The 15,950-nt window shown below is 38.9% G+C and overlaps 2 protein-coding genes across 2 annotated transcripts in view; one reads left to right on the forward strand and one right to left on the reverse strand.

Annotated features, from left to right (window-relative positions):
• myo10 (myosin X) overlaps positions 1-5,598 on the forward strand; it is an 87,882-nt gene extending 82,284 nt beyond the window's left edge. Inside the window, exons 40-41 of the mRNA XM_052129042.1 lie at positions 4,191-4,382; positions 4,771-5,598. Of these exons, the coding sequence (XP_051985002.1) occupies positions 4,191-4,382; positions 4,771-4,872 (294 nt within the window). The 3' untranslated portion in view covers positions 4,873-5,598. The remainder of the gene's footprint in view (positions 1-4,190; positions 4,383-4,770) is intronic.
• A 2,394-nt stretch (positions 5,599-7,992) lies between these two features.
• Positions 7,993-12,782, reverse strand: marchf11 (membrane-associated ring finger (C3HC4) 11). Its single transcript, XM_052129285.1, is given in 5 exon segments — positions 7,993-8,166; positions 8,168-8,333; positions 8,942-9,134; positions 9,543-9,698; positions 12,438-12,782. Coding segments are annotated over 5 exon segments (1,002 nt in total). The 3' UTR covers positions 7,993-8,024.
• Between the last annotated feature and the right edge of the window lie 3,168 nt (positions 12,783-15,950).

The raw sequence follows: 15,950 nt of genomic DNA on the forward strand, positions 1-15,950 counted from the left end.
CCTTCGACTCGGCGCGGGTCCTGCTGGATTCCTGGGCCGAGGAGGAGGCGTGGGAGCCTGACCACTCCTCGCTGTCCGAAGCCATGATGGAACAGCCCTTATCCTATGCCTCGTCCTCCGAGATGGCCGCAGTGCGGCCGCTGGGCGGCAACTGCGCGTCCCGGGGCGGGGAGGGTGAGAGCGATGCTCGAGGGAGAGGCTCCGGCGAGGCAGTCGCTTCTATCACCGGTTCTGGCAGCCTTTGGGAGCGGCGCTTTTTCCTGCGCGGCGGAACGGAAGGCGGCGCGGCAGCTTCGGTTCTGAGCGCTTCGAGTCGAGCCCGCAGGGTCGACATCGGAAGCTCCTCGCAGAGGTTGCATCCGCCTTCAGCGAGGGCGAGCTCTGCATGCCCCAGTCCCAGGCAGAGAGCGCAGATGATGTGGCGGTCTCCGGTGCTGAGAGGGGCGCGGCATGAAGCGCAAGTGGTGTGAGGCACCTTAAAAAAGACGCTCGTTACTCTTTTGTGAAGTTCGTTAAGAACTAGCTTGCGCTAAAAAAGGATACGTCGCCGGATGGCGTAGCTCGCAGGATGGCTGAAGGTGGCGGAGACGGCCGGCTTCTTCGAGCGCTGTCCAAGCTTGCTAGATGCCCCTCGAACGGCGACGCGGCTTCCAGTTCAGAGATGCAAAGAGCTTCGCTGAAGAGATGAAAATCAGGGTTCCAGCCTACGAACTACGCTTATATGCACTCTAGCCACGCCCATTTTGCGGGCTTTGAATGCAGTAGCGCGCGGACGCCTCTCATTGGACGCGAGTTCGCCAAGTTCGTCTATAGGCTGCAGCAGTTGCCGCAGAGCAACCAATGAGCTCGCTAGCTAGCCCGCTCAAGGTCTGCAGTTGCTGCACTGCGTTGACAAATGATACAAAATTAAGGATAATTTTTTGGCTTCAATATCTCAGAAAAGATTAATCTTTCCCGTAGCGTAAGCTAGCTTACGCAATACGAGAGAACCTCTCGTAAGAGAACATATGCAGTGTCAGGATCACAGCAACAATAAACAGTGTTCCATGCTTTAGCTTGCAGACTTGCCTTAAGTTGATACATTGTTCGATTTTTATCGGGTGACATAAGGGTAAACATTTATAATCAAAATTAAAATACAGCATTATTGGGTAATGATCAGACATATCAGAAAGTAAAACTCCTGATTCAAGCTTAACATTTCGTATATTTGTGACAATAGTGTCAATAACAGTTGTAGAAGTATTTGTGACTCAAATACTCACAAATCAAGTTTTTGACTGCATCGTCCTTGGAGACATCAATATTGAAGTCTCCAAGGAGGACGCAGTCTTTGTTTAATTTATTTATGTGTAATAGAATTTCTTCTAGTTTATTATTAAAAATATTTAAATCAGAATCTGGGGGCGGTAAATTACGCCCACAATAATGTTTTTACCTTTGTCATTTTTTATCTCAATAAAAAGAGAGTCTGTATGATTATCATTTACAGCAAGATCGCAAACATCGGCATGCATGTTCGAACGTACATAGAGGCATACCCCACCACCAGGTCTACCAAATCTGTCCTTATGATATAATTTATAGTCTTCGAGGTTTAAGGCACCTATGTACGATTTGTCATTTAGCCACGTCTCACTACAACCAATTATGTTGAAGCAGCATTTAGTATTTAGGAGTAGGGAGACAAGCTCATCGTGATGTTTATCCAAACTTCTTATGTTTAAGTGCAGAAATGAAAAATTATTTACTATATTCAGACATTTTACATGCTCAGGGTCGTAATATTTACAGGTTATGTTTTTTCAACATCAATACAGTGATGTATATCATATGTCAAATCTTTAAATCCCATAAAAAGTAAAAAAAAAAAAAAAAGCATTTCCCCAAGAACACATAAAAAAAGACAAGCACACGCACACACACACACACACACACATATGTGGCCACATACAAAACAAGCATACAAGACGAACAAAAGGTGGATAAGACCTCTTTAACGAACGGCATTAAAATAACAAAGAATAAACAAGAAAAGAAAAACAAAAAAAGAGCGCTCCAAGCACCCACCCGTCATTACGTCCTTAAGATAATTTATTGACTGGATGTACTAAATCAGCATCTACATTTCAATCAATGTCCTAACAAAACAAATAACAAATCAGAAGCTTTCCAGCCACATTTTGACATAATAGGCAACTTTGATTAGCAAGAATAAGCCTTTGGGTATTTTCATGAGTCCAGTCGCAGTATCCTTTAAAAGAGGCAAAAGCAATACCGTCTTTCCATGATGTTAAGATAAAGTGGTCCTCCTATTTCACAGTTCACGCATAAAAAATTATATATAACCCAAACTGGGGGTCCTACCTTTCCAGCAAAGACACCCCCCTTCAGTTCAGCTAGATCCATAAATAGGAGATGTTAATCTAATCCAAGAAGTGTAAGCTAGTTGAGCCTGAAATTCATTTTTACCCCAACTCCAACACTTAAATCAGGGGTGGGGAACCTTTTTTCTTCTATGTGCCATTTGAGTATTTACAGAATTATTTGTGGGCCATACAGTAGCTTGCAATTTCTGATTGTGGATGGAAATTAACATACGTTAATGAATGGCTATGCGTAAAGTGTTTACATATCAAGAAATAAAATAAAAAAAGGTCTTTCTATTAAACCATATTTTGCATTGTTATTATTTCAAATAATTTGTTATCAATATTATTACATTTTTTTTTTTTATTCTATTTTACATTTAATGGAATCAAGACAATTTTTTGCTGTTCAAATTATTACTCAAATGGCCTCTTGGGCTGGGTAAAATTGTCTCTTGTGCCTTATACTGTCCTGTGGCTGGATATTCCCCACCTCTTACTTAAATGGTGGTTGTTCTCTGCGTGAACCTTTTGCTTTGGTAGTTTTTACATTGCTTTTCAAGACTCAAGGTTGCTCTAGAAAACTGTGGATAGGGGAGGCCAGGGGTAGTTGTTGAACATTTTACTCCAGGGAATATTTCTCAAGGTAGGTTTATTTTTGAAAGTCAACTTTTGCATAGCCGCATACCTAGAGGTCTTAGCTACAAAAAAGCTTCAAATATTTTCACCATTATTGCCAATGAAAAAAGATACAGTTGACCTTTTGTAACAACATGCTCCAATAGCAGGTTTTAGGTAAACCATTGCTTCATAATATAGTTAACCCTTTTTTTTTTCATCCCAATTTGGAATGCCCAATTTCCACTACTTTGTAGGTCTTCGTGGTGGCGCGGTTACTGGACTTTTGACTCCAAGTCTCATTGTTACTGTTATATAGTCCTTGTGACAACTTACCCGTATGATAATTACTCCCAGGGTGCATCTCAGTCGGCTTCATAGTTCAGCCATCAGGGCACTGGTCACGGAGCCAGCCATTACTAGGGCTGTCTCAATCATAAAATCATTCCAGTGCACTGAAGCATTCCCTCCCAATTCCCAGGATATACCATAAAAACCAGGGAGCATCGTTACTCACTATTCCCTTACTGGAAACATTGTCATGTCTTAAGATGAGCATAAGTACAAAACAATGAAATCAAAGCCTTATTTTCTCTTTAAAAGAGGTTGTTGTAATGTCATATATCGATAATGACCATGAAAGGGTCATTATGCATAAACATACCGTGGCAGTTGTTAGAAGTTTAAAAATTCACTCCTTTATATTTTTATTTCTTAATTTATGTAATTTATATTTTAAAATAACACTGTACTTTTCAAAATCTACAACGAAAATGCACGACAGTGTCATTTATACAGCGATGTTGTTGTTTAACACAGTTGTGTTTTAATGTGCAAGCTTGTGATCGTGTCACATGCGATTGAGTCATAAGTGTTGCAATGTTCAGTGGATCAACACCCTTGCAAGTGCGAATTCGTGTTCATAATTTACTGATTCACAACACAGATTGAGATGCACCCCCAGTCTCCCCTATGTATGCACATACACCTTCCTTAAATTTAGAACGTGAACTGAGCAGTGGGTGAATTAAACAAATTTACCAGCCATAAGACATTTTTGCTCCTGTGACAATGCAGTTATTAAATGACAGTGCCTAATAAAATTACCAACAGGCCATTTGATGCTTGTTGAATGTTAATTTTGGACTGTACGCACACATTTCGGTCAGTAGAAGTTCTGAATGCAATCTTTCTGTTTGTCAGTGTGCAGATGGTGTGTATCCAGGAGAGCTGTGGTTGGGCGTGAGTCGCAATGGTGTGTGTGTATACAAGCGTGGGGAGGCATGGCCTCTGGAGGCGTTTCCATTTGAGGTCATTCTGTCCTTTGGTGCTCCGCAGCCCAGCATCTACAAGATCAGTGTGGAGGGACGTGAGCTGCTCTTCAACACCAACATGGTATGAACTTTCTTTGCATCCATGTGTGTGTATATGAGTGGATGGTGCTTGCTTTGGCAAACATTACTATTACTATTGCTATTGCATACATTATTTACTATTAAACACTTTTGTGTTACTCATTCTGCAGCATTTGTGCTATGGACATAAAAACCACAAATAGTTCAGCTTTTTTATTCAGTGATCAGACAAAAGAGTACCATTAATGAAGGGACGTTAAGCAGAAAAGCAAAGGATAATCTGTAAAAAAAGGTTTTAGAATGTAACTTAAAGTAATTAGTAATGTGATTACTTTTACAGTTACAGTTCTTAATTTGTTATGGATTACTTTTTTGAGTAATTTACTCAACACTGCTCATATGTTTCTCCCTTTTTTATCTGTGTATAGGTGATGGACATTGCAAAGCTCATGAAGGCTTACATCAGTCTAATTGTGAAAAAACGCTTCAGCACTTGTCAATCCATCAGCAGCCATGACAGCAACTGGTGATCTCTCATCCCTGACCTTTAATACCACCACCAGCAGCATGTTTGTTAAACACACAAAACCTATATGTAAATGCGCCATTGAGGTAAAATGCCAACAAACAAAACAGATTAATTACAAAAAAATGAGTGACCCTTAAATGCTAAGTGCAAAAGAATCATGTGTGTTAACCAAAGACAATTTCATGACACTTTCATAAAAGACACTATCATGTCCCCACATGCACACACATTGAGATAGTTGTGCTTGAAATTGTGCCATGCATTCAGGTCTTTCCACTGAGGCCTTGTGTTGCTTTAATATTCCTAATATGTTGTAGTAACTTTATGAAGTCCAGTCACATTTCTTTGGAATTCTGCAGGCAGAAACTCCAGCCAAAAATAAAGTAGTGCCTTTCAACACACAAATATACACACCCATATGCAAACACACACACACACAGAGTGCCCTATATGTCTGTTTTATATGTGACAGTGAATATGTGCAATGTTTATATTGTATGTTATATATTTCTGAGGAGCTGTATATTTTATAAATCTTTTCTGTGTAACTGCAGGACTGTGATAATACTATTGGATTTATCCAAAATTCCCTCTGATTATTTTTCTACTCTAAGCCTATAAAACATGAAAACAACAGGAAAATCTTTCTCATTTTGTAGCTTTACTGTGTATTAGTTTATAGGCAATAAATGGAACAACATTTCAAAAGTCTCTTAAATTCATTAAAACAAACATCCAGTCCATCTGTGTTCTCTCTGTACTATTCAGCCAATGATGTGCTGTGCAGAACAGGTTTGTGTGACTAGCTAGCACCAAGTCAAATGTGCTGGCCAGGAATTATGATGTTTATGGCTTGGAATAATGATCTATTTAAGCTGAAACTTTACTTGGAAAAGAACTTCCGATCTCCTCTTGAGATTAAGCTCAATCAACAGCATTTGTGGCGTAAAGTTGATTACCACAAAAATTTCACTTCTTTTCTTAAACAAATTAAAAATAAATCTGGATTACAAGTGAAGCACTTACAATGGAAGTGAATGGGGGCCAATATTTTAATGTTAAAATACTCACTGTTTCAAAAGTATAGTTACAAGATGCAAACAATATGCGTGCAAACACGATTTCAGTGTGATAAAATCAATTACTAATATTTTCTGTGAAGTTAGCCAATTTTATAACTTCGTTGCCATGACGATGTAGTCAACAAACCCTAAAATGATGATTTAAACAACTTTAAAGCTCAAATAATACGTGTTAACAGATTAATTAATGTAAGTAATTTTATAAAATTATAAGCTTCACAATTCTGCCTTTAAACCCTCCAAATATTGGCCACATTCACTTCCATTGGAAGTGCCTCACTGTAACCTTGACTTATTTATTTTCTTTTTTTTAAAGTAGGGACAATTCATACATTTTTGTGGTGATCAATATTATGCCACAAATGGTGTCAATTGAGCTAAACTTGTACAGAACCTGGAAAATTCCTTTAATATATGTACCTGATCTTATTGTGCTCTATTCATCAGTGCACGTTATTCGAGAAAATGTTCAAAATGTCTGTCTTTGTAATCTTTCATCAAAACAATGTAGTAACTTGCTCTGCCACTGAAATGACTTTACTTTTGGTTTATGTCTCCAACCCCTTTTTTTTTCAGCTCCTCTTCTCCAATCACGTGTAATATAAAGACCACTTTTCACAATCCAATCAATTTAAGATGGATAAAATCAAGACCCTCCCTAATTTTCTCTTACGAAAGTAAAATGGGTTGTGAATGCCATTTCAAACTGTTTATTAAGCTCAACACAGAAAATAGACCCAGAAGGACTTAGTAGACTCACATTTTTCAGGTTGATATGGGCCACAATGGTTAAAATTATCACTTGCTCCTGGGTGGGAATTTAAATGTATAAGCCTTGTGTGACCAACACAGATATTAAACCACTAGGCTAGCAGCATCACAAAGATTACTGAAATATTTGACAACTCTATAAGTTTTATTTGAGTCAAGACTAATAGTACAAAGCCAGTTTGTTTTTTGCTGTAATACGACATGAGATGTAAGATGCTTACACACTAGAGAAAGCCCTGACATATCCGATAAGGAATGATCTGTGTGAGAAATCAAGAAGGAATGGAGCTTTCCAGGTTGTAGTACAAAAACCTGGAAGAGAATTAGCATTTGGAAATTAGCAAAGGATTGCTCAGGATTTTCCTATGGATTTTTATCATGGAAATTTAGGATTTATGATTAAAATAAGGTCTCTGGGAAACATTCATTTAAGATGCTTGAATGTTTTCTTCTAAAACATAAATTACAGTCATACCCCAAATGTTATATCCCAACACTGCTGTGTTTTTTAGTATGTTGCTAGATAAGATTCATCAGGCACATACACTCACATGCTTGTGGTATTTGTAGTCTTTATCTTGCAACATAACCTTTTTAAAAACATGGTGACTATAAAATTCATGTTTTCGGTAACTGTAATTTATGTTGCACAAAAACATCCAAGAATCTTCAAGAAATCTTTCCCACAGACTTTATTTTAACCATAAATTGAAAAACCCTGTTATAAAAACCCATAGGAAATTCCAGAGGCAACACAGAGTTAGCCTTCTATGTTTGCCAACAAATTGATTTCACAGATGAACAGTTCTTTACAGCAAAGTGCTATTTCTAATAGTGGCCCCATCGGTCTAAATTTCTCATTGGTCTATAGATGTCTATATCAGAGTGTGTTCAATCTTTTGGAAAACACTGCATTTGAAAATTTTGAAATAAGAAAAACCTAAACAAAACCAAAGTTGGTTTTAAACAAACATTCATTTGTCTTAACTACAGTAATAAATGTTGCAGGTACTATGTGCGTGTGCCTGTATTACAATTTAGTATATGCCTGTGTGCTTTGCAGTTGAACTCTGATGCTCAAAGGCTGATCCAGAGTCAGTGAACTCCAGACTTTGAAAACCTTGTACAATATACAATACAACATAATAACAATACGATATTTAACTCAGTTTGTGTAACTTCTAAAGTGCTTTTCAAGTGAGGCTCCTCCCAACACTTAGGCACCTCCCATTTGTTAGTCACACCCATCTTTGGACAGTGTAGGGAGAGTGGATTGGTCCCTGAATTAGTTAATTTGAAGTCAGACTGAAAAAACCCTTACAACAAGCTTGCCTGTGCCTTTCTCCTGTGGGGAGAGGTCAGAGGTTGTGTTCAGGCACATGGAGAGGAGGTGAAGGGGGCACCGAGGCAAGGACTCCAATCGGGTTGTGTGTGAGTGTGATCGAGACTGTATGTGTGTTTGTGAGAGGCAGCCACATGTTACGGTGTGGACTGTGTGTGCTGTCCAGGTCTCTGCTTTTATCGTAGTTCTGAATGTCCCAAAGAAGATTCACTGCCCGCCAGCGCATCAGCACATTGTACACCGCACCACCTTCATGAATAATCAGACCTGCAACACAGATACACATTTTACAACACAGTTTGGTGGGGATATTTGAGATCTTCTTCCTGGAAACTACTGTAGGATGGAATGAGTCATAGTACAAATGTTCAGTAAAAAGAATTGCTGATAATGGGTTCTTTTTACAGACTGTGATGACGCATTTCTGTCTTAATTTAGAAGCAGAAATCCAGCTAGCTTTGTAATATTTTTTCTCTCGTCTTACTGTCATAATCTATGTCTCTCTATTTTTTCCTCTTTTGGAAAGTCATGGAAACATAAGTGGATTTTTGCTTTTGCTCTTAGAGCAAATGGGATTGCACTTTTTCTTGCACATTCTTTTAGGCCATGTCCACACTAATAAGCCTTTCATCCACACTAGAAGGGCCTGTTCCTCCACCGAAAACTGAGACTTTTAAAAATGCTTTCCATAATGTACACTTTGGAAAATGAATGACGTTAGGAAACTGAAAACGGAGCTTAAATGGAATAGTGTGGAAATGGGCTCAGATTCTCTCCCTGTATGACAAATAACAGCAGTACCACACATCTATAGCACACAAAAACATAAGCACAGAATATATATGACTGATTGAGTGTAGATATTTGTGTCTCACCAATACATACAAGATCCATTACGGCATACATGCCGTAGCATATTTGAAAAAGAACGTCACTTCGTTGCCATAGTGCTTCAGGACTCAGTGCTGACCACAGCAGCCACGACACACTGGTCAATAGGAAGATGCCACCCAACAACACTGCAATGAACTGCACTTTCTCCACCAGCGTCATGGTGACAGCCTGCCACTGGCAAAAACACACATTGAATGTTTAGTTTAAACAATGCAGGTCTCTTTTTCAGAAGAGCCTCATAATTCACAATAAAGCTTAAGCATAAACTTTGATGTACTTCAGATGAAAGCAGGCACCAAATCATTATAATGTACAGTAGAAAAGATGGATCAGTTTACTGTTTGAATGGGAAAAAATGCTCCGAGCATAGAAGCCTGGCCACCACATTGGCCACCCTACACACAGCAGCACCTCTCCATCCCAGGTGTCACTGTATCCACTCCTCTCTGCTTTTGTATCCATGATATAACTCTCGCCAAAATTATGGCAATAAAAAATAAAGCTAATATTGATCGATATGCAAATATCAGATATATAACAGACATACTGTGCACACCTTAGTGTGTATGCATGTGTGTTTACCTGCAGTGGTGGCTTGATATGTATGGGCAGAATGTTGAATCTGTAGTTACAGATTTCACAGCTCCAGGAGCCCTTTTCACTGATCCACTTGAGCAGACACTGCTGATGGGCATGTCGAACGGAACCAGCACAGCGGCACGGGCTCAGTAGCTCCCCCTACAACCAATCACAACACAAACATAGATATGTCACTCAGCCACATATAATATACATAGAGGTTAAAGACAGACCATTGACATCTGCTTGGTTGGAGAATCACCATATACTGTTTAACTTGCAATAGAAAGAAAGAAAATGTTATCTAAGATTGGAGGAGAGATGTGTGTCTTTCCATCCACTACTGATAAATTGAGTATTGAGGGTGTGGAACCATGTACAAGAGAGCAGATGAGATTTTTTTCAAAGCCAAAGTATGTCTCCTGAATGAGAAGAACAAGTCAATGAAATATAATATGAATAATGACAGAGATTTGGCTTGGTATGAGTGGAAAGGAAATGATTCATCATTGGATTCATGAATAATTTCAGAAACATCCTCATTTAGAACTAAAGTGAGTCTGAAGACAGAGTGGATCATATTAACACACACTCACACACACACATAGAGAGAGAGAGAGAGAGAGAGAGAGAGAGAGAGAGAGAGAGAGAGAAGGCGTCTTGAAGCACATTAGCAGCAGGAAGTGAAGAGCATTAGAGATGAAACAAACAGCAGGTATTCTAATGGATCTGACACCTCATCAATACACACACACACACTCAAATTGTAGGCTATATCTGTTCAAAGCATCAGGAATCATTGAGGTTTCTGATATTCTAATAATCACATTAAAGAAAATGTTGATTACCACAAAAATGTATCTCAACTTTTCTTAAAAATAAATCCAATGGAAGAGAATGGGTCACATTTTTGGAGGATTTCAAGGCAGAAATGTGAAACTTATACATTTATAAAAGCTCTCAAAGTAATTATTCTATTAAAACTTGTGTATTTTTTGAGATGTGAAGTCATTGTCAACTTTTTTTGTCATCATTTTTATGGTTTTAGGATTACAGCGGTACAGCATCACAGCAAAGAATCTAAAATTACAAACATTTTAAATTTGTAAAATTGGATATAACATTAGACAGAAAAGTGATTTTATCACTCTAAAATCATGTTATCAGCACGGATTGGTGCTATTAACTTTCATCGCAAGTGCCTCACTTTAACTCACATATTTAAAAAGATAAATAAAAGTAATAATAATAAACGAGGGACAAGCCAGAATATTTATTGTGGTAATAGACATTATGCCAAAAATTCTGTCAATTAAGCATATTTTTCATTATGCAATGGTTCAAGTTACGGTCCTCGAATCTGATTGGACGAGAGACATTCCGTGAATACTGATGTCTCACACCATCAGCACTGGGACGCTTCACTGTGTGTATCACTCTGCTTGTGCCGTTCTAAACTACTGTAAGGGCAGCACAGATGTGTAAAAGACATTAAAGATTTTAGCCAGCAGGTGGCAACAAAAGACCATTTTTAGGGGGCCTGGGTAGCTCAGCGAGTAAAGGCACTGACTACCACCCCTGGAGTCACGAGTTTGAATTCAGTGTGTGCTGATTGACTCCAGCCAAGTCTCCTAAGCAACCAAATGGTCCTGGTTGCTAGGGAGGGTAGAGTCACATGGGGCAATCTCCTCGTGGTTGCTATAATATGGTTCGCTCTCGGTGGGGCACGTGGTGAGTTGTGCATGGATGCCGCGGTAACGCGCTCAACAAGCCACGTGATAAGATGCGCAGATTGATGGTCTCAGACGCGGAGGCAACTGAGATTTGTCCTCCACCACCTGGATTGAGGAGAGTCACTACACAACCACATAATAGACCACCGTTACCAGCGGAAGCACCTTCTTTATGTTTGGACCTTGTCCAGGGTGCTAAATTTACAGATAAAAGACGTTGAGGGCTGTTCACACGGAACACTTTTTTTAATCCCCTTTTCTCCCAATTTGGAATGCCCAATTCACACAACTTAGTAGGTCCTCGTGGTGGTGCGGTTACTCAATCTTACCTCAATCCAGGTGGCGGAGGACAAGTTGCCTTATCACGTGGCTTGTTGTGCATGGCGCCGCGGAGAATCCCAGCACGTGGAGGCTCATTCTACTCTCCGCAATCCATGCACAAATTACCACACACCCCATTGAGAGCGAGAACCACTAATCGCGACCACAAGGAGGTTACCCCATGCAACCAGGCCAATTTGGTTGCTTAGGAGACCTGGCTGGAGTCACTCAGCACACACTGGATTCGAACTCCCGACTCCAGGGGTGGTAGTCAGCATCAATACTCGCTGACCTACCCAGGCCCCTAAAAGAGGGACCATAAAATCATTCCTAATTAAATATGTTGAAATAGGCAGTTTAAAAATGTGGTGCATCAGAATCTAATATGCTGTTTCCTGAACAGAAAAAAAATGGGGAAAAAAGAGACAAACCAAATAAATTCTCACCACGCCCCCAGAACGCATTTTTAAATTTTTTTAAAACAGACATAGCTATAAATGAGTAAAACCTTTAAATGAGTTTTTACTGCAAGCTCATAGTGTGAGATGCTGAAAAACGATTGTCAAATACATCGGTCTGACGCATGTGTACATAAACCAACAATAAAGAAATACTAGCTTTAGTCAGGGGCCGTTCACACCGAACACGTCTATGCATTCGTCTGCCCTCTTTATTCATAGTTTTTCTATTTAAACATGCGCTAGATGGATGTCTTTGACCGTTGAGCCGCATTTCGCTTCGTTTTTTAGACGTCGTGTTAGGTAAAAAAGTACGTCAACTGTTAAAAGAGCGTTTCGAGACACCTGCGTTCTGTTATACGCGCTCGGCCTGAATGACCCCTTACCTGCTCGGCTCCTTGGAAGCAAATCCGACAGCCTGGGGTCGGGACGCAACTCTCGTTGCTGCAACTGGAGCCCACGGTTTCCGATTTCCCCGCTCTCTGCTCCTCCAGCGGTCTGTCCGCCTCTGCACGCGCGCCAGCCTCGCTCTCGATCTCTGTGATTGGATCAACCGCTGCCGGTGTTTGAGCCTCAGCGCCCGACTGTAGGGCTTCCTCGCTGAGCTCGGCGTCACGCCCCACCACCGTTTCGACCTGACACTGTGTGGTGGTGACAGTCACCGTGGCGCCTCCCGGTGGCTTTTCCACCGTCTGCACGTGCAACGGACCCGCCCCTGCGTGCACATCCATGAAGAACGACACTAAAGCAGAATGAAACAGCAAATTCTGGAGTCTGTGCTCTCGGGCCTCAATCAATACTGTCCTCTGGGACGTAGGTTGTATCGTCTGGCCATAGACGTGTATCTCGCATGCATTCTTGGAAAGGAACAAGCTTCTGTTGAAAGTTGCAGATGCCCAGGATGTCTGGCGCGCTGTGCTCCGTGTCTCGTTGGCTGAAAGCGGCTTCTCCCCGGAAGACACATTTCCACCCGGGCGCGGTGCTTGAAAACCGTGCAGTTGAGATACGAAACACGCATAACCACAGTCTCCCTTCACAAAAGTATGAAATGTGCAGATTAAAACAGCTTGGGTGTGCTAATGGGTGAGTGTTGCACGGCGAGCAAGGGTCGGCGACGAGGCTGTTTCTGAAAGTCGTTTGGGTAACTGATTTATACGATTGACCACTTAATCCGCGAGCCGCACGGCACGGACTGCCTTAAAAGATGTATCAAAGTAACCATAGCATTTACATTAAAACTGTGGCAACTTGGTATTATAGCTACCTAATATAATACTATAGCCACCACTGCCATCAAAAAAATAAACAAAATGACTTCTTCCTTTATGAAAGGGTGATTAAAGTTAATTTAAATGAGATTTCAAATATTATACCAGGAAATGAATTTAAAGAGATAGTTCTCCACAAAATAATTTTTTTCCCCATCATTTACTCACCCTCATGTCGTCCCAAACTCGTACGACTACTGTGGAACACAAAGTCTTTTTGAAGTATGTATGAAGTTAATGAGGTCCAAAATGTTTAAGCTCCAAAAAGGACATAAAGGTAGCATAGAGGTCATCCATATGACTCGAGTGGTTTAATCCATGTCTTCTAAAGCGATACGATTGCTTTCGGTTAGAAACGTTTCAAAAACGAGTCATTATTCACTATAAATCTTAAAAAGCGGCCCAACTGGAACACAGTTCAGACTTCAAGACGGTGATGCTTTGACACTGGTTGGCAGTCACTCAATCCTGATATCATTGTATATACATCAGAGACTTTTCATTTTCTAGAGTTCACATCAATCTTTTGGTGACCATGGTACATTTTAAAACTATCCAAAATAAACTCGACCTGCGACTTATTTTTACTCGTGTCTGCATTTTTAAAATTGCACAACTGAAGCCGTGTTTTTGGAGACTGTAGATATCAAGATTTATATTGAATAAGGATTTAAACTTTGGCCTGTTACTCACCCAAAGTTATCATATAGCTTCTGAAGACATGGATTAAAGCACTCGAATCATATTCGAATCATTACTGCTGCATTTATGTCATTTTTGGAGGTTAGTTTTTGGACCCCATTGACTTACTTTGTATTCACATAAAGACCTCATACTGTACATTCTTCAAAATATTCAGCAGAAGAAAGTCGTACAAGTTTGGGATGGCATAAGGGTGATTAAATGAATTTTTTTTGTATTTATGGGTGAACTTTTTTAAGTGTTAAAAAACTGCAATGTGCCATCTAAAGCTAAATGTTTATTTTGGGTTGTGATCATCCCTTCATAAATTATACAGGGTTGATAGTTTTATTGTTTATTTTGTCATGAAAGAAAGATCATTTTATTCTGACATGTCTACAGATATCCACTTTTCAATTATCAATCAGATTATATTGAAATATATCCCAGAATAATTTATCATGATTTTACAGGCATAACAGTGCAGCAGGGCCACATGTTTCAGTTCAGGCTGCCCTTTGGGTGTTCCTTTTATACAAAGGTGAACTCAGACAACTTGCTCCAGTAGCCTTGTAAGCTTCATGTGTAATTTTCAAATACGGTGCTTAATCTGCTACTGCACTAAAATGTTAATGATTTTAAGATTTTACGTATAAACAGACAGTCGTCCGATTAATATATTACAAAGAGCTGAGAAAATTATTTCTATAATAATAATGTACTCCAAGTGTGCACCAACTTTTAAGGCCTAAAATGCCCAAAAATGTACCTGTAAATTCAACATCCAATTCTGAATATTCTATATGTAAGTTCTGACTAAGTTCAAGGCACAATCAGTACAAAAAGACATGATAATATATAGTAATTGTATAATAATAGCAATTTATAATAAGATTACATTTTCTAATATTAGTAAATACATTAGGTACAGTATTATAAACTAACAATGAACAATATATACATATACTGTATATATTTAACAGTCTTTATTATTCTAACTAATGTTCACATATACAGCTTTTGATTTAAAAAATGTTAGTATATGTTGAAATGAACATCAGTCTTGCAAGATTAATGAATGCTGTAAAAGTGTAAAACTAATGTTAACGTATACTATATTTTAAAGTATTATCATAATTTCTCTCAAGACAAAACTTATCAAAACACAAAAGTTGCTGTTCCGCATTAAATAAAGATTCAGTCTGAAAAGGTCTGGCAAAAGCATTTTATTATTATTATTATTATTATCTTAAATTTGCATTGTGAAATAAGTACTTAAGACCGAGCAGAAATTTACCAAAAGCTGAGTGTATTTAAAGGCATGTAGACGTAGTACACGTTATTTTCCCAAATAAAACAAGTATATAGTTAAGTAGGCAAAAGAGCGGAGAGTATTTTAAAAGCTTAGAGATTAAAATCTTCGTGCTATTCGTTGATTACTCAGCAAGTAACAATGTGTTGTTCGACAACACCATAATGTGTATCAAGTGTTTATTGGATGCTACTTATTTCATTTAATTGAGAGAAATTATATCTCTTTTTCCCCGATGTGCTGATTTGAGTAGTTAATATACTGAACTAGATGTCTTCAGTTTTCTACAGATCTCAATTGTTTGATTGTTGTTTTATAGCTTTGTATGCTCTCATATATGAATACATTTTCGTTAGTGGTAAGATGAGAACATACCGTGAACAGCATCGATATAAACAATATGTATTTTAGCCTTACTTATTTTGTATGCTGAATCTATTTATTATATGATTTTGTCGAAATGATTTAAATTACTCGGTTAAATTGTCAAGGTGGGGTATATGTAAATTACTTCGTTGTGATTGGTCAAACCTTTCCATTTAGATGTTAGCGCCTTATTAGAGCGAAGCATTAAATAAGCTCAGCAAAAAAGAAACGTTCCTTTTTCAGGACACTGTATTTTAAAGATAATTTTGTAA

Source organism: Xyrauchen texanus, chromosome 6, assembly GCF_025860055.1.
Source record: "Xyrauchen texanus isolate HMW12.3.18 chromosome 6, RBS_HiC_50CHRs, whole genome shotgun sequence".
Classification (NCBI taxonomy): domain Eukaryota; kingdom Metazoa; phylum Chordata; class Actinopteri; order Cypriniformes; family Catostomidae; genus Xyrauchen; species Xyrauchen texanus.